At 45.7% G+C, this 26,608-nt stretch overlaps 1 protein-coding gene across 3 annotated transcripts in view; it reads right to left on the reverse strand.

Annotated features, from left to right (window-relative positions):
- The window catches only part of WDR25 (WD repeat domain 25), a 92,802-nt gene that overhangs the window by 31,420 nt on the left and 34,774 nt on the right, over window positions 1-26,608 (reverse strand). For all 3 annotated transcript variants that reach the window (XM_028709360.2, XM_028709450.2, XM_028709541.2), the window contains exon 3: window positions 8,115-8,262. In XM_028709360.2, coding sequence (XP_028565193.2) covers window positions 8,115-8,262 — 148 coding nt within the window. The remainder of the gene's footprint in view (window positions 1-8,114; window positions 8,263-26,608) is intronic.

Raw genomic sequence — 26,608 nt, forward strand, 5'->3', positions numbered from 1 at the left:
GGCCTAGAGCTGCAGGATCGCCGCAGGGGGTGTCGCAACTGTCGTTTAGAATGGAGCAAGAGAGGCAGAGGGATGCTGGATTTTGGTGTCGCACAGGGCGATGCTGAAGTTTGAGGCCCGCAAAGTCCGCCACTGCTGCCATGGGTGCATTAGTTGAGATTCCTGCACTGCAAGGGGTTGGACTAAATAAGAACAATAATAATTTAATTTATATCCCACCCATCAGGCTGAGTTTTCCCAGCCACTCTGGGTGGCTTACAACATATAAGATGGAAGATGGAACAAGCTTGTTTTCCTGCTTGGCAGGGGGTTGGACTTGATGGCCCTTGTGGTCTCTTCCAACTCTATGATTCTATAAAAACACAACGAATCGTCAAACATTTAAAAACAAGATATCCCATACAAGCAACAAACCAACCAATAAATCAATAAAAATCAACGACAACAATAACAACAACAATAATAATAATACAGTTTACAGTTATACCCAAATTAAAGTAACTGCCAACCCCAACCAAACATTTAACCAACACCAACCCAACAAAAATGAAACAGAGGAACCAAAATTAGAACCGTTTACAACATTTTAGTCAGTTGCCCCAACTGGGGAATGGTTAGGTATGTTTTAGCCTGGAAAAGAGGAGACTGCAACGAGATACGATAGCAAACTTCCAATATATAAAGGGTTGTCAGTGGAAGATGGAACAAGCTTGTTTTCTCCTGCTCTGGAGGGTGGATGACACTTGGGGTCCCTTCCAACTCTACAATTCTATGATTTTATATATATATATACAGTGGTACCTCGCAAGACGAACGCCTCGCAAGACGGAAAACCCGCTAGACGAAAGGGTTTTCCGTTTTGGAGGCGCTTCGCAAAACGAATTTCCCTATGGGCTTGCTTCGCAAGACGACAGCCCATAGGGAAATCTCCGGGACAGCGGGGAAGCGCAGAGCGTCTTCCCCGCTGTCCTCGGACCTCCTCCGAAGGCTGGCGGCGGGGCGGGAACAGCTCCTCCCGCCGCCGCCGGGCTTCGGAACGATGCCCCAATGCCGGGCGGCGGGCGGGAACGCCTCCCCCCGCCGCCCGCCATCGGGACCATGCCCCGATGCCGGGGGCGGGCGGGAACGCCTCCCCCCGCTGCCCGCCATCGGGACCATGCCCCGATGCCGGGGGGCGGACGGGAACGCCTCCCCCCGCCCCCGCCATCGGGACCATGCCCTGATGCCGGGCGGCGGGGACGGGGCGGGGCATGGTCACCGCCGGCGGCGTTTAAAAGCACTCTGGGGAAAGCATCGAAGCGCGCTGCTTTCCCCGAGCATCGGGAAGTCCGGCGGGGGTCCTTGGGATTCCCTCCCAGCCCCCGCCTTTAAAAGCACTCCGGGGAAAGCAGCAAAGCGCGGCGCGCTTTGTTGCTTTCCCCAGAGTGCTTTTAAACGCGGGCGGCTGGGGGGGGGAATCCCTTGGACCCTCGCCGGACTTCAAAAGAGCTGCGGGAAGTCCGGCGGGGGTCCTTGGGATTCCCTCCCAGCCCCCGCCTTTAAAAGCACTCCGGGGAAAGCAGCAAAGCACGGCGCGCTTTGTTGCTTTCCCCGGAGTGCTTTTAAACGCAGGCGGCTGGGGGGGGGATCCCTTGGACCCTCGCCGGACTTCAAAAGAGCTGCGGGAAGTCCGGCGGGGGTCCTTGGGATTCCCTCCCAGCCCCCGCCTTTAAAAGCACTCCGGGGAAAGCAGCAAAGCGCGGCGCGCTTTGTTGCTTTCCCCGGAGTGCTTTTAAAGGCGGGCGGCTGGGGGGGGGAATCCCTTGGACCCTCGCCGGACTTCAAAAGAGCTGCGGGAAGTCCGGGGGGTCCAAGGGATTCCCTCCCCACCGCCCACCTTTAAAAGCACTCCGGGGAAAGCAGCAAAGCGCGGCGCGCTTTGTTGCTTTCCCCGGAGTGCTTTTAAAGGCGGACGGCTGGGGGGGGGAATCCCTTGGACCCTCGCCGGACTTCAAAAGAGCTGCGGGAAGTCCGGGGGGTCCAAGGGATTCCCTCCCCACCGCCCACCTTTAAAAGCACTCCGGGGAAAGCAGCAAAGCGTGGCGCGCTTTGTTGCTTTCCCCGGAGTGCTTTTAAACGCGGGCGGCTGGGGGGGGAATCCCTTGGACCCTCGCCGGACTTCAAAAGAGCTGCGGGAAGTCCGGGGGGTCCAAGGGATTCCCTCCCCACCGCCCACCTTTAAAAGCACTCCGGGGAAAGCAGCAAAGCGCGGCGCGCTTTGTTGCTTTCCCCGGAGTGCTTTTAAACGCGGGCGGCTGGGGGGGGGAATCCCTTGGACCCTCGCCGGACTTCAAAAGAGCTGCGGGAAGTCCGGGGGGTCCAAGGGATTCCCTCCCCACCGCCCACCTTTAGAAGCGCTCGGGGAAAGCAGCAAAGCGCGGCGTGCTTTGTTGCTTTCCCCGGAGTGCTTTTAAACGCGGGCGGCTGGGGGGGGAATCCCTTGGACCCTCGCCGGACTTCAAAAGAGCTGCGGGAAGTCCGGCGGGGGTCCAAGGGATTCCCTCACCGCCGCCCACCTTTAGAAGCGCTCGGGGAAAGCAGCGCGCTTCGCTGCTTTCCCCAGAGTCCTTTTAAACGCAGGCGGCAGTGAGGGAATCCCTTGGACCCCCTCCGGACTTCCCGCAGCTCTTTTGAAGTCTGGTGGGGGGAGAAGGGCTTTTCTTCCTACCGCCAGCCTTCAGAACAGCCTACTGAAGGCTGGCGGTGGGAAGAAAAGCCCTTGTCCCCCCCACCCAGCCTTCAGAAGAGGTCGGGGGACAGACTGTCCCCGGACCTGGTCTGAAGGCGGTTTCCCTAGGAACGCATTAATTGATTTTCAATGCATTCCTATGGGAAACCGTGCTTCGCAAGACGAAAAACTCGCAAGAAGAAAAAACTCGTGGAACGAATTAATTTCGTCTTGCGAGGCACCACTGTGTATATATATATATATATATATATATATATACACACACAGTGGTGCCTCGCAAGACGAAATTAATCCGTTCCGCGAGTCTCTTCGTCTTGCGGTTTTTTCGTCTTGTGAAGCACGGCTATTAGCGGCTTAGCAGCTATTAACGGCTTAGCAGCTATTAGCGGCTATTAACGGCTTAGCGGCTATTAACGGCTTAGCGGCTTTAAGAAAAAGGAAACAAACTCGCAAGAACTCGCAAGACGTTTCGTCTTGCGAAGCAAGCCCATAGGGAAATTCGTCTTGCAGAACGACTCAAAAAACGGAAAACCCTTTCGTCTAGCGAGTTTCTCGTCTTGTGAGGCATTTGTCTTGCGGGGCACCACTGTATATATGCACACACACACACACACATATACACATATCACTTGCTTGCTTGCCAGGCAGGGAACCAATAGGCAAGCAGGCAATGGCATCTCCTCCTCCTTCCCACCATCAAGCAGGTTGCAAGGGTGAAAAGGAGGAAGAGGAAGAGAAGGAAATGGTGGAAGAGGAAATGGTTCAGAGGGTTCTTGTCAGTGCTCCCATCACACCACAAGGCTTGGCCCTCAGCAGATGCCCAACCACGCCAAGCCCTTGATGCCAGCCCTGTAAGGTAGGACCTTACTTGTCCCCAGAAAGCACGGAAGGGTTCCAAGCAAAGGAGGCACTTCAACCTTCTCCACACAAGTGGCAGAAGAGGGAGAAGGACTCCATCAGTCCACGGGCCTGAAGTGCTGCGGAGGCCTGAGCAAGGAACAATTCCTCCAAGCCTGCGTGGAAAAAGTAATTAAGAGAGGAAAGTTTGCTCATGAAGCCGTGGATGGAAGACATCTAAGCGAAGTTAATCAAAAGCTGAAATAAGCTCCGCGCTGGTGAAGAGCAGTGGAGAGAGGTGAATGAACGGTTCAGTGAAATAAGGCTGCTCTAATCTGTACAGCTGGCTTCATGTTTTTCAAGTGAGAATGCACCCAATTTGGATTCCAGTAACAAGCTGGGTTGTTTCTGTTCCGATTTTTTCTTTTACTGAAAGCGCTACTGACGTATCGGTGAGAAACGAAGAGTAACAATAAACAAGGAAAGAAAAAGGGAGGTGTTCAGAGTAAACTGGCTGTGTTGTTTGAACCTGCTTCTCTGTGTGATTGTGTGTCTTTCTCTCTTACACACACACACATAACAGATGCATGATAATACACTGAAAAATTCCCAAGCTATATAAAACGGAAGCATCTTGTAAAATTCAGTCAAAAGCCAATGAATTGAAATGCCTGTTTAAATATAGACATTTTAATATGACGTTGAAAGCTGCTTCTTCAGGTGTGGTCGATTCCGAGCACCACTTATTCTCACCTGCCTATCTTACAGAACCTCAGCGCAGTCTTACTTACCCAATGATTTAGAAAGCTGCCCGAGACCATATCAGTCAGTTGGTCTACCTAGCTCAGTATTGTCAACACTGACTGGCAACAACTCTTCCAAGGTTTCAGGCAGAAGTCATTCCCAGTTTTATCTGGAGTTGCCTGGGATTGAACCTGGGGCATTTTGCATGCAGTGCATGTGATCTGTTGTTGTTGTCGTTTAGTCGTGTCCGACTCTTTGTGACCCCATGGACCAGAGCACGCCAGGCACTCCTGTCTTCCACTGCCTCCCGCAGTTTGGTCAAACTCATGCTGGTAGCTTCGAGAACACTGTCCAACCATCTCGTCCTCTGTTGTCCCCTTCTCCTTGTGCCCTCCATCTTTCCCAACATCAGGGTGTTTTCCAGGGAGTCTTCTCTTCTCATGAGGTGGCCAAAGTACTGGATCCTCAGCTTCAGGATCTGTCCTTCCAGTGAGCACTCAGGGCTGATTTCCTTCAGAATGGAGAGGTTTGATCTTCTTGCAGTCCATGGGACTCTCAAGAGTCTCCTCCAGCACCATAATTCAAAAGCATCAATTCTTCGGCGATCAGCCTTCTTTATGGTCCAGCTCTCACTTCCATACATCACTACTGGGAAAACCATAGCTTACCTACTGACAAAAAGTATAGCAGAGAGGAGGCCTGTCTTATCTGGAGTTGCCTGGGGTTGAACCCGGGGCATTTTGCATGCAGCACATGTGATCTACCACTGTGCTATAGTTCTCCCTTTCCAGGCAGGATGATAATAGTTTGATAGAGCCTTGTAGGCAAGCTTGTCCAACCTCCTCTTCTATGCATAAAATCCAAACCTAGAGCAGCCCCATGAGATGGCTGCCCAGCCTCTGCTTCAAGACCTCCCCGGCCACCACCCCAAGTTATTGCTTCCATTGACAAACTGTTTTTACCATTAACAAGTGTCTCCTAATGTTCAACTGAAATCTGCCATCCTGTAACTTGAACCCATTAGATCTAATCCCACCCTTTAGGGCAGCAGCAAAGAAGTCTTTATTCACTTTAGTCAGACGGGATAGCTCAGTTGCTTAAAGCATGGTGCTGATAACACCAAGGTTGCAGGTTCGATCCCCGTATGGGACAGCTGCATATTCCTGCATTGCAGGGGGTTGGACTAGATGATCCTCAGGGTCCCTTCCAGCTCTACAATTCAATGATTCTATTATTATTCTTGGCCTATCTTTACAACCTTTAGATAGGAATACCCATGAACACATCTCATCTGTCCTGTATCTGAGCCCGGGGAGGGTGGGATATAAATAAAATATTATTATTATTATTATCAGGATATATCAGTCCTGTATCAGGAAGCTTTTAATGTTTAATGTTTAATGTTTTATTATGTTTTTGTATACAGTGGTACCTCGGGTTAAGTACTTAATTCGTTCCGGAGGTCCGTACTTAACCTGAAACTGTTCTTAACCTGAAGCACCACTTTAGCTAATGAGGCCTCCTGCTGCCGCCGCACCACCGGAGCACGATTTCTGTTCTTATCCTGAAGCAAAGTTCTTAACCTGAAGCACTATTTCTGGGTTAGCGGAGTCTGTAACCTGAAGTGTATGTAACCTGAAGTGTATGTAACCCGAGGTACCACTGTATGCAGGAAACCACTCAGAGTGTCTGGGGCAACCCAGTCAGATGGGTGGGGTGAAAATAATGATGATGATGATGATGATGATGGCTCAAAAATCTGCCTGGAGCCCACCCAAGGAACTAATTCTCCACATGTGCCAATTTGCTTGTTAATTCATATAACAACAGCCTTAAAATGACTTCATATCTTACGTAATAAATTGCATTGTGCTTCCTGAAGGGCATGTACAAAAACAAATATGTATGACACTTGATGCTTTACGCACAGTTGAAGGCCATACAGCTTAGAAAAGCAGCTGCCAATTTTTTACTTTTGTCTCCAGCATCCACTAACAAAAGAAGCCACTGGGTACACTGCTCCGAGCACGGGGAACTCAGTCCATTAGCTTCAGTTACAATTGGTGTTGCGCTATAATGACGGCGAGAAAGAAAATACCAGAGAAATGCGGTTGCGAGAAGGAAAATGACCCAAAGACACAACGCAGAAATGGGCTTGTCTGAAAAGAAAGTTTCGGTACATTACTCGCTCTCCCACCGAACTACAAGCAAAGCGGACCCATAAAACTCGTAAGCGGTAATATGAAAGCTTGATTAACCCAGAAATGTGAATACTCCAACGTAAGATTTAATGGATTTTATATTCGGAGTATGGAATGCCCTTGGAGCCGCAAGTATTAAAAACACATGCCATAACAAAACTGAAAGAATTGATTATCACTGCATACGCTGAAAAATTATGTTCAGGCAATCTTCATTTTGGCTCGTTTCATGGCTGGTTTCTAAAAGAAATCAAGAGAAATTCCTACCCTTTTTAAAATTCAAACATCTACACACAGCCCTGTAATATAAAGGTACAATGGGGGGGGGGCACATAATATTAACATGGCTTACTAGCCATCCTTTAGTTTGGATTGCCACCATGCCCCTGCACTCCAGCATTAAAAGGACCCCTGGTACAGGACCCCTGGACGGTTAAGTCCAGTCAAAGGCAACTATGGGGTGCGGCGCTCATCTCACTTTCAGGCCAAGGGAGCCGGCGTTTGTCCACAGACAGCTTTCCAGGTCATGTGGCCAGCAGGACTAAACCACTTATGGTGCAATGGGAACACCGTGACGGAAACCTGAGCACACGGAAACCTTTCCGCCACAGCAGTACCTATTTATCTACTTGCGCACATGCGTGCTTTCGAACTGCTAGGAGTTGGGACAGAGCAACTCCAGCATTAATGTAACAGTCAAGCTTGCATGGGAGGAATTAGTTTAGAAACCACTGGAAGTAACTAAACAAACAAACAAACAACGGAAAGTTAGAAAAGGCCTCCCAGAAAAACAGATTGATGAAGTAATTAAACGCTTAAATGGCCGTCCTTAACAGTCTTGTTTGGAAGCAAGACCTATTGATTTCAGTACAACTTAGGGCCAAACTAGACACAGCAGTAAATGTGTCTTAGCATCCAATATGGGGGGGGGGGGTAGGGAAAAAATGCAGATTGCAGCAGCTGGGGTGGGCTGGGGGCCTGATAATTAAAAGAATCAAAGCATGTGGAGAGGGGAATTTAACTCTTTCCTCTCTTGCTAATGTCTCAAAGAAAATTTGTCTTCTGAAGCTGGAATTTGCTCTGAAGGCAGAGGACACTCACTAGTGCTTAAAGGAGATTACCTCCCAAGGAGGGAATTTCTTTGGAACCAAGCACTGAAGAAAATGGTGAAATCTCCCTTCCATAACTGTTCTGATCCAATTAATTAACATTTCACCTTGCCCCCCACCCAGCCAATAAAAAGCTGATTCAATTTGCATTTTTTAAAAGCTGCACCTTAAATGCAAATATGCATTTACTACTGTCATGTGTAGTTTGGCCCTTTTTCCCGTGTTTTACTTATTCATTCATAAAATTTATTCACCACTTGATTTTTAAAAACCTGAAAGCAGTTTATAGAAGGTAAAACAGTAAAATCAAGAAAGGTTTGCGACTCTACTTTAAAACATACAAAAGTTAAAATACTAAAACTGACTAAAATTAACTAAACTTTCTAAGGACCTGAATACCTTTTAAAATAACATTTTAAGCCCCAGAATGTTCTATGTAGTATGAAAATAGTATTTCACATGCAAGCCAAAACACATACCTATATTAACATTTACCTGTTTCAATATCGGTTAAATGAAGCATAGAATCAAACCCTCCGCTGAGAACACCTCTCCCACAGGGGGTCCACTGGGCAGCTCGAACGGCACAGGTGTGGCAAAGGTATGTTTTCAAGCAACGGCCCCGATCCACAGCATCCCAAACCTAAAAGGGAAATATAATGAACTTTAAAAAAGATGAGCCGACCAACTGCAGCAAGGGCCAACAGGGAACGGCAGTGGCTTCTGATCGGTCACTTTAAGAGCTCTTTGAGAGTATCATTAGGAAGCAACACTTTTGCATCTTGGAATGCAAACGCCTAAAATGAAGAAACTGCTCGGAAGTGAAGCAGCCACATTAGTTGTGTTTATAACGGGAAGTGGGAAATGGCCTCCACACACCATTCAAGATGGAACGTTATTCAGAGCCATAGAATATCTGGCAACCAGGAGCGCATGGGGCTATTCTGCAGAAGGAAGTCTATCAACAACAATAGCAACAGAATCATAGATTTGGAAGGGACAGCAAGGGCCATCTGGTCCAACCCCCTGCAATGCCGGATGAGTCTCTGTGAGGAGGAAATTCTATACAGAGAAGATCCTCTCCTGGGCTACAACTACACAAAACATACGAGGATGACAAAGTTAGATGTAGTTCCTATCTGGAGGACATACATAAAAGGGGTAGATAACCACATTCAATTAGCACTAGAAACAGGTCTTAGAGTCATAGCATTGTAGAGTTGTAAGAGACCCCCGGATCATCTTGTCCAACCCCCTGCAATACAGAAATCTCAGCTAAAGCATCCATGACATATGACCTTACAGCCTCTGCTTAGAAACCTCCAAGGAAAGAGCGTCCACAACCTCCCGAGGCAGACCACTCCACTGTCAAACAGCTCTTATTCATTTTTGAATTATGGTGCTGGAGGAGACTCTTGAGAGTCCCATGGACTGCAAGAAGATCAAACCTATCCATTCTGAAGGAAATCAGCCCTGAGTGCTCACTGGAAGGACAGATCCTGAAACTGAGGCTCCAATACTTTGGCCACCTCATGAGAAGAGAAGACTCCCTGGAAAAAACCCTGATGTTGGGAAAGATGGAGGACACAAGGAGAAGGGGATGACAGAGGACGAGATGGTTGGATAGTGTTCTCGAAGCTACCAGCATGAGTTTGACCAAACTGCGGGAAGCAGTGGAAGACAGGAGTGCCTGGCATGCTCTGGTCCAGGGGATGCTCTGGTCCTCTGGTCCATGTATGAAATAACATTTCCTTCCCCACTTCAGGAAGAAGCCCATCATCCAGAAGAAGAAGAAGAAGAAGAAGAAGAAGAAGAAGAGTTTGGATTTGATATCCCGCCTTTCACTCCCCTTCAGGAGTCTCAAAGCGGCTAACATTCTCCTTTCCCTTCCTCCCCCACAACAAAGAGGAGGGTTCACCAATATGGTGCCCTGATATGGTGTTCTGAAGAGCACACATAACCTGGACCAGGCAGGTTTCATTGGTCACAAGGGGCAAGAGTCAAGGGAACCCAAATAATTGGCCCCGGGCTTCCAATCACCTTGTCTTCTTCCTTTGGCAATGGCAGTTTAAGCTTGTATTTCAAATTTGGACAGGCTAAGTGTTCCAAACATCTCGTTTAGACTAGCTTGCAAGACTGGATTTAAAGTAAAAGGAGAGAACCTTGCATTCTGAAACTATATTAAAGGCAATAAATTAGTGTGTGGCAGGCACAATTTCCTGAAAATTTCCTGAAAACGCTGGAACTGATCATGAAAGATTTCTGTTGCCACATTTATCATCCTCGGCTAGTTCAAGAAACAATCTTATCACTTATCAGCCATCTATACTTTATATTTCATCTCCACAGAAGCAATGCAGCTTTAGTAGTTACCTGATGCCCTTACTATTAAATAACTTTGCTATGGAATTATGACGGTGACTCTGTGGTCTGAAATTGGAAGTAAGATTCTACATATTCACACATAGCAAGGCATTAGTTTTATATACCGTATATAAGGCAATCGGTGAACCCAGCAGAGTTTTTAGAGGACATCTTTTATTTACAGGGTGCCCCTCGCTCCTAAACCACGTATCTGTTTAGTTTAAATCTCAGCCCAGCTTTACTTTAGTGAAAATCAGAGTTCAGATGGTCACAGTCAGTCTGCGTAGGTCTGAATCCAAGTGGTTGGTTTGCAAACCACAGTGTTCAAGAGTTAAGACAGGCTCCCATGAAGTGAATTGCTATCAGGAGCATATAGGAAGGCTGGAGGAAACAGACCTTTGCAAACTTCAATAAGAACTGACTTGATCTGCACATTTCACAATGGTGCACAGATAACAACAGTGCTGCCCATCAGATATCGCACGTCAGCAAATGTTGCATTGTAGTTCTCAGCTCAACAAAAAGCAGGAATATGTTTTAAAATGCATACTTTGAGATAAAATATGTTTAGAAATGCTTGCTTCGATAAAATACATTTAGAAATGCCTATTTTAATTCTTATAAGAAATACTTTGAAAACCTTCATACATATTTTTTATAAACTGCAAATGAATGTGGAAAGGGTATGGAACAGAATTATGAATGAACACATGCAAAAGTGACACAGGGCACAAATACGACTGATCCATCCATCCTTAGAGGTATGGAAAGTCCATTGACCATTGGCCATTTTGGCTGTGGTTGATGGGAAAATCTGTAGAGCCACAGGTTCCCCCTCTCTGGCTAGTTCATATAAGACAACAATAACAAATCATTGTAATAAAGGTCGGAAATAATAAGACATTTAATTTCCACAACATTTGAATAGACGGTGGGAATTACAACTTGTAATTATACTTTGGGTTTCAGGATAATCAAGATATCCCATTAATCAAAAGTTATCAGCGTTATAGTCATTATTTTTAGCACATTTTAATAACAAATATATCTTCAAAGTTTATCAGAACAGTAATACCCAGCTAACATGCTAATGGGTCTCTTTACAAGACATTATGTTGATTTACTGTTTTGTATTAAGAACGTAATGCTAATATCCCATGGCAATAAAAATGTTGGATTAACATGCAGGATTACTATCTTCTACTTGGTTTTTGATCACTTTTTGGCTATTTAGCTTTCAAGCTGCATAGTACAATTGGTTTTTCAGGTCACCTTAAACTTACTATCAGAGTTAGCATACCTAATAAATTAGTGTTCAAATTCCTGAATTGGGGAGAACCAGTCTACATCAGCTTGCTGGCTGGGATGGTGGGAGTTGTAGTCTAAAACATCTGAAAGGAATGGGGTGTTAAGAAAAGTATAACTACAGGTGTCTTGTGACTGTCTTATCTGAGCTGCTGGGCAAACTATCATGTAGCATTGGGTAGACAAGGCTGAAGTTACAGCATCCATTGTTGGGAAGTACAGGAGAATCTTTTGGAGATGCAGAGATTGTTGGAACAATCTTGTGAAAGTGTGGAAGACTTTGTGAAGAGCTTATCTGAGAAAAGTTGGACAACCTGTAAGACTTCTGGATTGAGAGAATTCTAGCAGTTGCAGGACTTTGTTAGCAACTGGGTTTTGCGCTTGCTGTGTAGACTTTGTACCAGCAAGAATTTTATAAGCTGGAACCCTCTCTGGGCTCAGAGAGTGAAGACTTCTTGCAGCAACTGTAGTGTGCATCTATAGTGTGTGTGTATGCTAAGTAAAAGCTATCTCTGCTACACAGTTGTTTCCTGTGGTGAACTTAAGCGCTTGACTGAACTTCTGTGGCACATACACAACACTCAACATAGGGTAGGGAGAGGCTGTCATGGACAAACATATCATATAATCCAAACACCAAAGTGTATTGGCCAAGAGTAATTTTCTGTGATCCAGTAGCTTGGGGGGTGGGCAGATAACCATAGAAGTTAGCCCCCATCAAATCTCTGAATGTCTGAATCATGCCTTATTTTTTATCACACATGAACATCTCTGGGGAATGCTAAGAGGGTATGTGCTGAGCAGGAAACTGCATGAACCAGACCCTGACTGCATGCTGTCTCAATGAATCAACACATCTTCAATTTGGGCTCCCCATGGTGCAACTTAATTCTTTCTTAGGACACAAAAATCATTCTTTGACATGGCAACCGATGGGCCTTTGCTCTATTTCTGTACCTTCAAAAAGATGCTATATTGAGCAATCAGGTATTGCAAAGTCTTTGAGAATAGATTCAAGGCAAGTCACGCTGTCAATATAGTTTATTTTGCCCTATTTGCGGAGAAGTGTTAAAAAATGCTGTTGGAAATAACTCTTCAGAAAGACTTGATGATCGTGTCACATTTTACTAGACTAATAAAGAGTAAATCATACCCAGGTGGAATCTGGAAAAGGGGAGTTTTTGAGAGAGCTGATGGTTGAGTAAAGTTGAAAAGACAGGCTGTAAATTACTTAGAAGATATTTGGTGTACTTAAACGATTAACTATAAAAAGGCAATTTTCGCAAGAAAAGTAAGTGTGTGTGTGTGTGTGTGTGTGTGTGTGTGTGTGTAAGTAAGAGAGGGGAGAGGCTGTGCTGCACACTTTTCTCTGTTCTTTCAAAGTAGACAAACAAATATCCCATTAAAGACTGACCATATAAGAAAGTCACAAAATTCAGTATTTCACACCCAGTACCCCAACTTGTAAGCAGGTGTTTTTTTCTAATGAGATACCAAGACTGCATGAGATATTCTCTACAGAGCACATAAGATTTGTTCAGACCATGCTCATTTTCTCCCTCCTCAAGACCTAATCGCTTCTCCTCTGCCAAAGGATGGGCTCCACTACCTGTCAGAAGGCCCAATCCTGCTTATGCACCATCTGCCTGCTCTGATAGCTCTCTCTGCACACCAAACCTTTCCTCTTCACTCAGCTGCCTTCCTCTCTTTTTCGAAGCCAGTGAGCCGGTGCCACTGACACGGGGGGAAGGTATAATTTCATAGGAGCGTAAGAAGTTACAATTGGCAAAACCTATTTGGTGTTTCGCAACTTTCCGACTAGTAGCAGAGTACACGCAGAATCCACGGAAGCAATTGGCAACTTGGCTGCAGACAGGATAGACGAAGCAGGAACCAGGAACTTGTATTTAGGTGTTTATTATATACAGTGGACTATTTACAGGAACAGATCACAGATCTTTAGCTAGCTCTCTCATACACGACTTACAACTCCTACACTGACACAGAACAACTGAACTACTGAACTCTGAACTACGAACCAACACATTCCAGTTAGTAGGCCATTAATTATCACTCCCTTGAGAGAGCTTGACCAATCAGGGAGCTGTCTCCATGTCTCTGTTATCACCAGGCAGACATGACCTTCTGACTGTCTGCCAAACTTTAATTGACTCTGTGTGAGTAGCTGCACATACAGAGTTTCCCAACAGCTACCTTATACAGAGTCAGGCCACTGGTACAACTAGCTCAGTACTGTAAAGACCAACTAAGTTAGTTCTTGGTATGAGCTTTCGTGTGCATGCACACTTCTTCAGATACAATTTTTTTTGTTTTGACTATGGCAGACCAACACGGCTACCTATCTGTAACTAGCTCAGTACTGTCTGCACTGACTGGCAGTGGCTCCCCAGGGTTTCTGGCTCTACCTGGAGATGCCAAGGACTGAACCTTCTGCATGCAGAGCAGATGCTGGTTGAGCTGGCTGGCTTTCAAGCACTGTTTGTCTCTGGGCCCCAAGAGACAAGGCTTTACACTGCCCACCCACAACCTGGTGCCCTCCAGATATTGTTGGACTACAACTCCCATCACCCTTGAATGTTGGCCAGGCTGGCTGGGGCATCTGGAGGGCCCCAGGTTGCAGAAGTCTCATTTACCGTAAATGGTCTGACACCAGTATATTTACTCCATACTCTTAAAAGAGCTTGCCCTGTGTTGGCCTCAGAGGCAACTGAGCAATAAAAGGCAAGTTCTCTTTTTCTTCAGACTTAAAGGTAATCAATGGCGTTTGCGATTGTCAAAGAGATTAGATGAAACAGACCCTTCAGAAGCCAATTATAATGATAAAGGGTATGTAGCAAAAGATACACAGAAGGGTAATCTGCTGATTGGCAAGGGGACGCCAAGAGGCCAGCGCGGTGCTCAGGGTCAGAGTCTAAACAAGATTCACACTTGCCAAGAAACCACACCAGAGGTTCCTGTGCTAAACAGGAGTCGGATAATGACTGGCACAGGCTGAAACACATGCAAGACTGTATCTTGATAAGAAACTGGTGCAGTAGTTATGGCATCAGCAACAGGAATGGGAAGACCTGGGTTCAAAATCTTATTCAGACATGAAGCTCACTGGGCTCCGCACAGCCTACCGAAGAAGGCTGCAGTGAGGATAAAATGTGAGAGAACCATGTACACTACAGGATATAAAGGCAATTAATGAATGTGTTCTAGACTGTTGAGACAAATCAGAGATTGCCATCACTTGTCCCTCCCCCCCCCCAGCCCCGCTGCTGCCCATTGTATTTCCAGCACCTGAAAGCTCATATTCTATTTAAAACCAAAGGGTGCCTGATGTAACGGATCCAACCACTTATCGCCATTTAATAATGCGGCAGATTTGCCCCGCTAACTGCCCATTAAATACAGCGCACAATCCTCATTGCCCACCAATTAACAGGAAGTTTTGCAAATTTACCATGGGATGTCGGGGGGGGGGACTTGTGTGAGGGAAAATTGAATGATTTAGAGTCCCAGGCAGGAGTTGATCAAACAAACAAGAAAAGTGTGTTCAACAAAGAGAAGTTAGCTTATTACTAGAAGTGGGCAAAAAAGATGTCACAGGCTTAAATACACTAGTATAGGCACAGCTCTTCTTAAACTCCAGTCGCTATTAATCAGTTGGTAAGATGCTTAAATCAGTTTCTGTAACTTAGCTAGGACAAGTGGTTCCGTTAAATATTTTTATTGCAGAACAGCTTCCTTCACAGATTTATTACCCTGGTTCATGAGTGAGGGGCACTTTCCCCCAGTTACCCACTCACTTAACAATCTCACTCCTGAGGTATTTGAAAATAGCATAACAGACCCAGGGGACGCTCCTGTCTGTCTACGTTTCCCAGACCCTCAACCCGGTCTCCCTATCTAAGCTGCGAGTCTCTGTCCTTTCGCTATGAATGTTCTCCTCATTGTGGATGTTCAGCTGAACTCAGAACCAGTTCTCCCTCAGTCAGAGCCTCTCCTACTCTCTACCTCACTCCTTAACTCCCATCTCAAAACAAGCCCTATCCATCTTCTCAAATCCAGCCCCAACTCTCCTCTTAAATCAAGCCCTATCTCATAACCTGAACCTTAGCCCTCTCTAACTCTCTCCCTCAGAAACTGCTCCTTTTATTCTCCCTCCCAAGGTGCTGCTCCTCCCCCTTCTGTGACGAGCTGACTTTGTAGCCAATCAGAGAGAGGCCCCGGCACTCTGGTGGAATTTCAGGAGGAACTGCATCACCAGACTCTGGTCTGGCTCAGCCGTCCGTCATGCCTGACTTTTTGTGAGCCAATTCAAAGAAACCTCAATTCCTTCCACATATCAGCTGTAAACCAACAAATGCGTCTGATCACAAGGAAAGCATTTTAAAATCTTTTTTCCCCCTTTAATTCCTGATGGGGTTTTTTGACGCCGCTGATCAAATCATGTTAGTTGCCGTTTTGAATTTTTTATTGTTTCTAGATTTGTAGTTTTAATAATAGTGGTGGCCACCTTGCGGAACTGGAATGCAGGATGCGAGCGCTTTAATAACTGTCGGCAACAGAAAATTATCTGTGGCTGCTGAGTGAGGCACATGCAACAAATCTCAGTGAAATCTACCACCTGGGGACAGGTTTTAAGTGCAGTGCCTTAGCGAAAACTTTTGTGATAGCCAGCTCATGGCAGGCAAAGGGTAGGGAACCTCATGCCTGAGGTCAAACATGGCCATTCAGCTCCCACTCTCCGGCCCTCACTCCCCAGGCCACTGGGCTCTGCGTTGTACCCTTTTTCCCGGCTGGAAACCCTGAAAATGCATCTTGCTCGCATGGAAGGAGAAGCGTGAGGGCACATCTGTAGACTTTTGTGTGGCTGCAGGTCTGAAAAATATACATGATAAGGAAGGAGACAGAAAGCCGAGGATAGGGTAGGATTCATTATACAATGGTACCTCGGGTTAAGTACTTAATTCGTTCCAGAGGTCTGTTCTTCACCTGAAATTGTTCTTAACCTGAAGCACCACTTTAGCTAATGGGGCTTCCTGCTGCTGCTGCACCGCCGGAGCACGATTTCTGTTCTCATCCTGAAGCAAAGTTCTTAACCTGAGGTACTATTTCTGGGTTAGCAGAGTCTATAACCTGAAGCATATGTAACCCGAGGTACCACTGTATACTCTACTGCAGACATGTCCAACCGGTCGGCCGCAATCGACAGGTACTGTAGATCGCCGGGTGATCTTGGTCGATCGCGGCCGTTCGTCGGCAAGTAATGTCGCCGCCCCCTAGTTTCTTCCACCGGCTGCGCAGTAGCATTGAGCGCAGGTCAAGGTGGCAAGCGGAAGCAATGTTGGCTTTAGCGCTGTGTGTCAATGTCAGCGCTGTACTTTCAGGAGATTATTTTATTGTCATCCCCGCTCCATAAAAGCTCATAAACTTAAGGATTTCCACTCCCAAAAACTCAGGGTACTCCCCCCTTAAAAAAAAAAAAAAGCTCAACAACTCTTGGCACCCCCTGAAAAAAAAATGCACGCTCCTCCTTCCTCCAATGACAATGGGTAGATCACTGCCATTTCTTTTATACTAGGAGCAGATCACATTCTCTTCTGAGTTGGAAGTGCCTGCTCTACTGCAATACTTGCATACATGCACTGTTTTCATCTACACAATGTCCTTGTTCACAAGTAACACTTAGCCAGCCCTTGGCACAGTGGCAACGAGCAAATGTTTGAGCTCCTGGAGAGATCGAGGCCTCTTCTGTCACTTTATTGCTGCACTGAGCTAAGCCATGTGTGTAGTCCAGACCAGTGGTTGTGTTTTAGCTCTCCCCGACAAACCATAGAACAAACCTTGTCATATCATATAATACGTCCTAGAATTCCAAAGTTGCATATTAAAAAAAAAAATCAAGACTAGTTTTTTGCTAGTTTTGAAAACAACTTGGCTTGGTTCCTCTTCATCCTGGAGAAGAGTGACTAGTGGGGTGCCACAGGGTTCTGTCTTGGGCCCGGTCTTATTCAACATCTTTATCAACGACTTGGATGATGGACTCAAGGGCATCCTGATCAAATTTGCAGATGACACCAAACTGGGAGGGGTGGCTAACACCCCAGAGGACAGGATCACACTTCAAAACGACCTTGACAGATTAGAGAACTGAGCCAAAACAAACAAGATGAACTTTAACAGGGAGAAATGTAAAGTATTGCACTTGGGCAAAAAAAATGAGAGGCACAAATACAAGATGGGGGACACCTGGCTTGAGAGCAGTACATGTGAAAAGGATCTAGGAGTCTTGGTTGACCACAAACTTGACATGAGCCAACAGTGTGACGCGGCAGCTAAAAAAGCCAATGCAATTCTGGGCTGCATCAATAGGAGTATAGCATCTAGATCAAGGGAAGTAATAGTGCCACTGTATTCTGCTCTGGTCAGACCTCACCTGGAGTACTGTGTCCAGTTCTGGGCACCACAGTTCAAGAAGGACACTGACAAACTGGAACGTGTCCAGAGGAGGGCAACCAAAATGGTCAAAGGCCTGGAAACGATGCCTTATGAGGAACAGCTAAGGGAGCTGGGCATGTTTAGCCTGGAGAAGAGGAGGTTAAGGGGTGATATGATAGCCATGTTCAAATATATAAAAGGATGTCATATAGAGGAGGGAGAAAGGTTGTTTTCTGCTGCTCCAGAGAAGCGGACACGGAGCAATGGATCCAAACTACAAGAAAGAAGATTCCACCTAAACATTAGGAAGAACTTCCTGACAGTAAGAGCTGTTCGACAGTGGAATTTGCTGCCAAGGAGTGTGGTGGAGTCTCCTTCTTTGGAGGTCTTTAAGCAGAGGCTTGACAACCATATGTCAGGAGTGCTCTGATGGTGTTTCCTGCTTGGCAGGGGGTTGGACTCGATGGCCCTTGTGGTCTCTTCCAACTCTATGATTCTATGATTCTATGCCTTTTTATTCTCTGAAAACCGAGATTGGATAAAGTTAACAGCTTAAAATATATGCATTTCAAGCTGCCAACTGAATGATCATTTTTACAGGAAAAGAAACAGTTAACATTTGCAATTGCAAACAGTTGTTTAATTTTTCAATAGTTCTTTTTTTTAAGGCAACAATAATGCAAAATGGCACTGTTGTTTCCCCCACAGCGTGCTGCGAAAGGCTAAGAGAGTTAAAAAAAGAAAAAGGAAAAACCTCCATTTTATCCATGCAGTGAAGAACATTAAATGGGTCAAATCAGTTAAAAGCAAAGCACATACAGGATATTATAGTGGGATAATTCAATGGCCCAGAGACCAAAAAAAAGTTAGTGGGATATTTCTATGATCAAAACTGAATATACTAAAATGTTAGCGAATAAAGAAACTCCAACAGAGCAGTTTAAAGGAAATATTGAAGGTGCTCATTCTTGAGATGGGAATGTATGACTTTTGTAACTAGAACTTTGAAGCAAAAACTTCCGAACAAGTGAAATTTAGGAAAGCAACCTTATTTATACTGCAGGGATTAGAAATCTCAGATTCATGTTGCTAACCCCTTGGGACCTGTGAGCATATTTGAAAAACTGAGAAACTGTTGTGAACACCACAACTTTCCCACCCCCAAATGTAGCTTGCCCAAAACAGTCTCCTACATCACAAGTAGGCTTGGGGAAAAGTCTATTGGCTAAAGATGGCCTCCTTCTTTAGTGGAGGAAAAGGGGGGGGGAGCAACTCAGAGTTCATGTGCACCTGTGGGCACCACGTTGGCGATCTATGTAAAATCATCCACATGCTTGCACACAAAAACTAGGGCACCGTGCAGCCTTCCATTTCATGCCCTACAAACTACTGTAAACATACTGTACGGCAATATATTTAATATATATTTAATCCCAAACAACAAACATTCTCTTATACTGTTTGTTATAAAGGTAAAGGTAAAGGTACCCCTGCCTGTACGGGCCAGTCGTGTCCGACTCTAGGGTTGTACACCCATCTCACTTAAGAGGCCGGGGGCCAGTGCTGTCCGGAGACACTTCCGGGTCACGTGGCGAGCATGACAAAGCTGCATCTGGCGAGCCAGCGCAGCACACGGAAACACCGTTTACCTTCCCGCCAGTAAGCGGTCCCTATTTATCTACTTGCACCCGGGGGTGCTTTCGAACTGCTAGGTTGGCAGGCGCTGGGACCGAGCAACGGGAGCGCACCCCGCCGTGGGGATTCAAACCGCCGAACTTTCGATCGGCAAGTCCTAGGCACTGAGGCTTTTACCCACAGCGCCACCCCCGTCCCCTAAATTGTTATAGGATAGGCTAAATGATATGGAAGTGAGAGCTGGACCATCAAGAAGGCTGATTGCCGAAGAATTGATGCTTTTGAATTTTGGTGCTGGTGGAGACTCTTGAGAGTCCCATGGACTGCAAGAAGATCAAACCTCTCCATTCTGAAGGAAATCAGCCCTGAGTGCTCACTGGAAGGACAGATCCTGAAGCTGAGACTCCAATACTTTGGCCACCTCATGAGAAGAGAAGACTCGCTGGAAAAGACCCTGATGTTGGGAAAGATGGAGGGCACAAGGAGAAGGGGACGACAGAGGACGAGATGGTTGGACAGTGTTCTCGAAGCTACCAGCATGAGTTTGACCAAACTGTGGGAGGCAGTGGAAGACAGTGGAAGACAGGAGTGCCTGGTGTGCTCTGGTCCATGGGGTCACGAAGAGTCGGACACCACTAAACAACTAAACAACAACAACAACAAAGGCTAAATGATATTTAGGCAAGATAAACAAGTGCAAGTGGGCAGTGGGGGCGCAAGGAGAGGAACCTTCTGGAATGTGCACTAGCAAGGTAGAGAACAAGCTCAGGTGCTTTCCCTTGCTGTGAGAATTGGGGTGTTACAAGCATCTCCCTATTTTCCCAGCACTGGAGCGAGTGTGAGGCTGCCGCGGAAGCAAGCATACAGAAAAAAGAGTAGTTGTCGTTTTTAATGAAGTGCTCACAATACAATCTTGTGATGTTTATTTTCTGCATAGCTTTTTGCTCAGCCGAACCAATTTGGGCTTAATGGATAAGTCACCCCTAAATGTAGTCCAGGGGTCACCAAGGTGGTGCCCGTGAGTGCAGTGGTGCCCCTGAGGTCTTCCCCTGGTGCCCACAAAGACTTCAAGCTCTCTCCACTCCCTGCCCCCTTGGTCATGAAAAGCACATGAGGCTGAAGGAGAAAGCTAGGAGCGTGACACTCTTTCCCACTTCCTCTTTCAGCTTTTCAAGGCTCAAATTAATTCTACTGGACCTGACTTTTACCTTGATCTCTTGTTAAAGCTTCCCACCTATCTATCTGTCTGTCTATTGATCTCTAATCTGTTTATGTGTTTGTCTGTCTATCTATCTATCTATCTATCATCTATCTATCTATCTATCTATCTATCTATCTATCATCTATCTATCTATCTATCTATCTATCTATCATCTATCTATCTATCTATGCAGACCTACGGAGGGACATGATCCAGATAAACACAGACAGTCTGACCCCCCACAACAGCTATTAGGTTAACCCTTCCCTCTCCAAATGTAATTCTTCCCTCTGCCCAACACATCCCAGGCTGCCTTCAGGCTTGAGAAAAGCCTTCGGTTACCTCAAACAGAATGCTTTTTTCCCCAAGACGAGCTGCAGCAGAGGAAGGGTGGGATGTGGAAGGGGAGGGGTGCATCCATCCCAAAGTACAGTAGCAGCTCCCCCACCTTTGGTTTTACACCAACAAGATTTGTAGGCTCTAGGCTTGCTTAATTTAAGCTTTTCGCAATTCCCAACACTTTTGTTTTGCAAGACTTCAAGATCGCCAGTGTTGGATTGAAAAGAAAATGTGGGAACTACATCAAGCAATAAAGCATGCATATCAGGGGTTTAATGTTAGAATTCCTGCTCCATGATTGCAGTCATGGGATTGTTGTCTTTCACATGACGGTTTATGTTTTGACTCCACAAAGTGGGAAGTGACGGAGACAGGATGTTTGTGTTACTGTGTTCCGTGAAGTGGGACTATTGTCCTTTGTTTTCTCTTTGCTGTCTGATGCTAGAGAGAGAGGGAGCCATGTTGCAGTGCTCCGTGTGTGTGTTTATATGTAAATAAAGTAAATTAGCCAAAATGCTGGGTTGCTGAGGTCTGTTATGCATGATGCGCAAACTCTGCGGATCCCTAAGTGTGCTGATGTCTGTTGGCATCGGTCGCTGTGATGTTCAGGCAGAAGAAATCTTTTTAAGCTCCCAAACGATCAACCAGGAGGGAGGGAACATGCCAGTCGGGCATGTGTCTTTGTCAGGGTCCTACTCAAGAGTAGGATGAGCTCCTGACATTTAATACATAATAACAGAAGGAGACAAGGGGAAATCCTAGGTTTTTTCCTTTTCTTTTCTCTTGCTTTTTAAGCTGGCGCATCAGGAAGTAAAATCTTCAAATTGTATTTGGGTGTAAACGGACTAAGGAATGGGTGGTTGGGGCTGCACCCACTGACCCCATCCCCAACCTCCAAGTGTTCAAAGATCACCCAGGTCTCTAAGTGGCTTACTGATTAAACCACTCTGAACCACACTTGTTCGGAAGGCCAATTTAATTCAGCAGAATAAAGCTGTTTTCCAAATCCCAAAATGGAGCTGTGTTGCTCTTTAAAGGGAAGGAATTCATTCATATAAAACTTCACGAGCAAAACGGCTCCACATCTTTAAGTCTAAATACCAAACAAACAAGGATTTCAAAAGGATCTCCAGTACAGGACGAACCATACTTCCTGATTCATGTGACAACCGCAGTGTTCGTAGTGAAGCTTTAATTAATATAACTATTAAACTTAAAATGCTTGCTGTTGGCCATCTGTTCGGGGAAACTAAAGTATCTAATAATTCATCAGTCTTAACCTAACCTGAAACTCAACAAAGAGAAAAATCTCTCAGCAAACTTAAATTGAAAGCACAAATCAACTTCAAATGTACAGAGCCAGCAGTCTTTCTGCCACTAAAAATCATTACCACATCATAATGCATCAGTGACACCACATACATATATATATATATATATAACATTTGTTTGTCTCAGCTGAAGCACAGAACATTCAGCTTCAGTGACACCCCCCCCCCACCCGTTTCAGGCATCTAGGCAGTGGGCAACATTACAGAGAAATGACTGAAATCTTATATAGAGATTTCTAATATAGATTAGGTTTCAGCTGGTACATATAAGTATTTGTTAAGTTTGGCCTTCCTCAAACAGAAAGCTGTGTTACCTGTTAACAAAGCGCAATGGATTGCTTTCAGAAGAAATACCAAGGTAATTCCAAACACAATAAATCTACTCTGCAGGTATGGCTTTGTCCAGAATCATTTTGCAGTGGGAGTGTTTTTGAAAAAAGGATATTGCAGCCAAAGAACTCCAAGTGCTCCAAGCACACTTCTTCTTCTTCTTCTTCTTCTTCTTCTTCTTATTATCATCATCATCGTCGTCGTCGTCGTCGTCGTCATCATCATCATTATCATTACCATTATTGTATTTCTATACCACCCCTTCATCAGAGGATCACAGGGTGGTTTACAATATAAAAACAAAAAAAATGCATAACATAATAACAAACAAAACAACACCACCACCCACCCACGCCTATGAAAACATCTGCAATTTATGTACTTAATTGGAAGGGTACCCTTAGCTTAACCATGTGCTGATTGTCCTAATTATTCATTTTCAGCCTTGTACTTCTTCTGAAAGTCACACAGGTTCTGACTTGGTTGGAAATCAAGGGGAAGCATCCCTAGCCAATCTTAAAGACTGTATAAGGATTGAGGCCATCTCTTAGGGATGCCGGGTGTTATCATCACAAATTTGAAGTGAGCCCAGAAGGCAATCGCCATGGATACTGGAAGGGGAGGGATGAGCAGCCTCGTCTTGTATAGCATGACTAAACAGCAAGTCTCGGCTAGCAAAGTTTGAGCTTTGACACCAGGTTGGAAAGTTCCCAACCTGACCTAAATTGGATGCATTGGTGCGTAACAGAATTTATAACTGAGCCTTCTTTAAAGCTTAGTGCTGCTACTTCAAAATCTTGTCCACTGGTACAGGTTAGCATTGGTGCAAATTGTCACACATGAGGCCATTCGGTAAAGCACCATTTGTCTGCATGAACCAATTGATTTGGTAACAGGTAAGGTAAAAGGTGAATGAGGGTGAAAGAGGAGAGCGCAAAATATGGTCTGAAGCTCAACATCAAAAAAACGAAGATCATGGCCACTGGGCCCATCACCTCCTGGCAAATAGAAGGGGAGGAAATGGAGGCAGTGAGAGATTTTACTTTCTTGGGCTCCATGATCACTGGAGATGGTGACAGCAGTCACGAAATTAAAAGACACCTGCTTCTTGGGAGAAAAGCAATGACAAACCTAGACAGCATCTTAAAAAGCAGAGATATCACCTTGCCAAGAAAGGTCCGTATAGTTAAAGCTATGGTTTTCCCAGTAGTGACGTATGGAAGTGAGAGCTGGACCATAAAGAAGGCTAATTGCCGAAGAATTGGTGCTTTTGAATTATGGTGCTGGAGGAGACTCTTGAGAGCTCCATGGACTGCAAGAAGATCAAACCTATCCATTCTGAAGGAAATCAGCCCTGAGTGCTCACTGGAAGGACAGATTGTGAAGCTGAAGCTCCAATACTTTGGCCGCCTCATGAGAAGAGAAGACTCCCTGGAAAAGACCCTGATGTTGGGAAAGATGGAGGGCACAAGGAGAAGGGGAAGACAGAGGACGAGATGGTTGGACAGTGTTGTCGAAGCTACCAGCATGAGTTTGACCAAACTGTGGGAGGCAGTGGAAGACAGGAGTGCCTGATGTGCTCTGGTCCGTGGGGTCGCGAAGAGTCAGACACGACTAAACGACTAAACAACAACAACAAAGGTAAAAGGACCCTTTTACCCTTTCCTGGTGACTGTTCCAGTCTTTTTCGTAAAAAAAAAACCCCAAAAAACACCAGTCACCACTCCCCCTGAACCAAAGTTATCTTACATTTGCCAATTTCTAAATCACCTGACGCGGGTGGCGCTGTGGTCTAAACCACAGAGCCTCTTGGGCTTACCGATCAGAAGGTCAGCAGTTCGAATCCCCGCGACGGGGTGAGCTCCCGTTGCTCAGTCCCAGCTCCTGTCAACCTAGCAGTTCGAAAGCACATCAAAGTGCAAGTAGATAAATAGGTACCACTCCAGCGGGAAGGTAAACGGAGTTTCTGTGTGCTGCTCTGGTTCGCCAGAAGCGGCTTAGTCATGCTGGCCACATGACCCTGAAGCTGTATGCCAGCTCCCTCGGCCAATAAAGCGAGATGAGTGCCGCAACCCCAGAGTCGGTCACGACTGGACCTAACAGTCAGGTGTCGCTTTACCTTTACGTAAATCACCTGAGCCCCACATTACCTGCTCCTCTAGTGCCCATTATTTGCCCACGTACTCTGAACCCTACACTTACCACACCACCCTGTCTTGCCCATGTCACTTCTGAAAAATGCTAATTCAGAAAATGTGATCATTCCGTTATCATGATAATTCAGAAAAGGCTTCTCTGGTTTCCATGAGTTCTCTTCCTTTTCATAATGTTACTGTTTACGTACTGGTGGTACTAAAAAGTTGCACTGGAAATTAGGGGTTAACGCTGAGGAACATCTGATCATGCATTTCGAAAGAAATTGACTTTGGGAACGTAGTCGACTGAATGCAGATCGTGCAAGCTCAAAATAATTAATAGTGGAATAGTGTCATCTATATCTGGATATAAGGTCCAAGAACTAATGGATGGGTGAGGAAAGCCAAGGAAATTTTGGACGTTAAAGACAAGACGCTTCTGCAGGATCCAACAGTGGACAGGAAGCAGTGCAGGGATTTGAGGAGGGGGTGCAATGAGTCAGGTGAATAATTTTGACAGCACAGCACAAGATGGACATGAGCAGTGAGACATTAGGAGACCAGAGAGAAGAAGACTGCATTGGTCAAAATGAAAAATAACCAGGCAGGGGTTCTGTACAGGGAACAGAAAATAAGGGTCATGTTTTTGCAATGTTATTGAAGTAAAAATAATCTCATTTACCATTCTGAGGAGGAGAAGCACTTCGGGGAAATGGAACTCAAACGGTAATAAAGTTGAGCATTACAAGCTGGAGAACACTGTGCACTAAACAGAGATTTCAACAACAACGCTATAGCAGGAGTCATGCAGGATCCACTGAAATACGGGGCGTGGGAACTCTGGTAGAATGAAGCTCACAAAAATTGGAAATGGCAAAGCCAGCTCCGCTTCCTTTTCTCAAGCTGCGGCCCTACAGCTAAGGGCACCAAAACAAATTGCTGTGCTGTCCCCCAGCTCCACAGCACCATTTTCGTTGCTGGAACAACAAGCCCAGGGACTACATAAAATGAAGCCGCTCTTCTAGAAACAAGCAAGAAATTGGTACTTGTTGCTGCTTCACAAGAATAGGACAGGAGTGACTAACTGAAGCTGCAGCCAAACCCTTGCAAGAAGCTGGTGAACTTTGAAAAAGCCAACATTATAATTCCAGTGGCGAAAGGTACCTCACTACAAGATGAACAACCCCTTTGAATGAAATTCTAAGGAAGCTTGACCCAATGCACGTTTACTCAGAATTAAATTTCACCAAGTTCTGTGGGGCTTACACCCAAAGACACACTAACTTGGCAAAGAAAGTGCTTTGAAATCCCTCTTTCAAACCTGGGGCAGAGAGGGCATTTGCCTGGAGAAACTAGACATGCGCTCCTGTGAAAACAGTCCACAGGTCTGTCTCCCTTCTGCTGAGCTTATCATCCCCACAGTTGTGCTATGCCTGCAGATTAACAGCAACAGAACTTCTGGAATGACCAGTCTCCAGCTCCCGAGCTCAGGAATAGGGCTAGGTTTTGGCTGGTCTCACCGCCTTTCCAAGGCACTTGGAAAACATAGGGAGGACAATACAGTGGTACCTCTGGTTATGAACTTAATTCGTTCAGGAGGTCCGTTCTTAACCTGAAACTGTTCTTAACCTGAAGCACCACTTTAGCTAATGGGGCCTCCCGCTGCCGCCGTGCGATTTCTGTTCTCATCCTGAAGCAAAGTTCTTAACCCGAGGTACTATTTCTGGATTAGCGGAGTCTGTAACCTGAAGCGTATGTAACCTGAAGTGTATGTAACCCGAGGTACCACTGTACAGCTGCAAGGATGAGAATCTTCCCTCTCTCTAGCTCCATGAATGAGAGGAAGGCAGTGGCTCCTCGCACGACTTGCCAGTGGAGAGTGATTAACTCTCACCATGA

Source organism: Podarcis muralis, chromosome 1 (assembly GCF_964188315.1).
Source record: "Podarcis muralis chromosome 1, rPodMur119.hap1.1, whole genome shotgun sequence".
In the NCBI taxonomy this organism is placed as follows: domain Eukaryota; kingdom Metazoa; phylum Chordata; class Lepidosauria; order Squamata; family Lacertidae; genus Podarcis; species Podarcis muralis.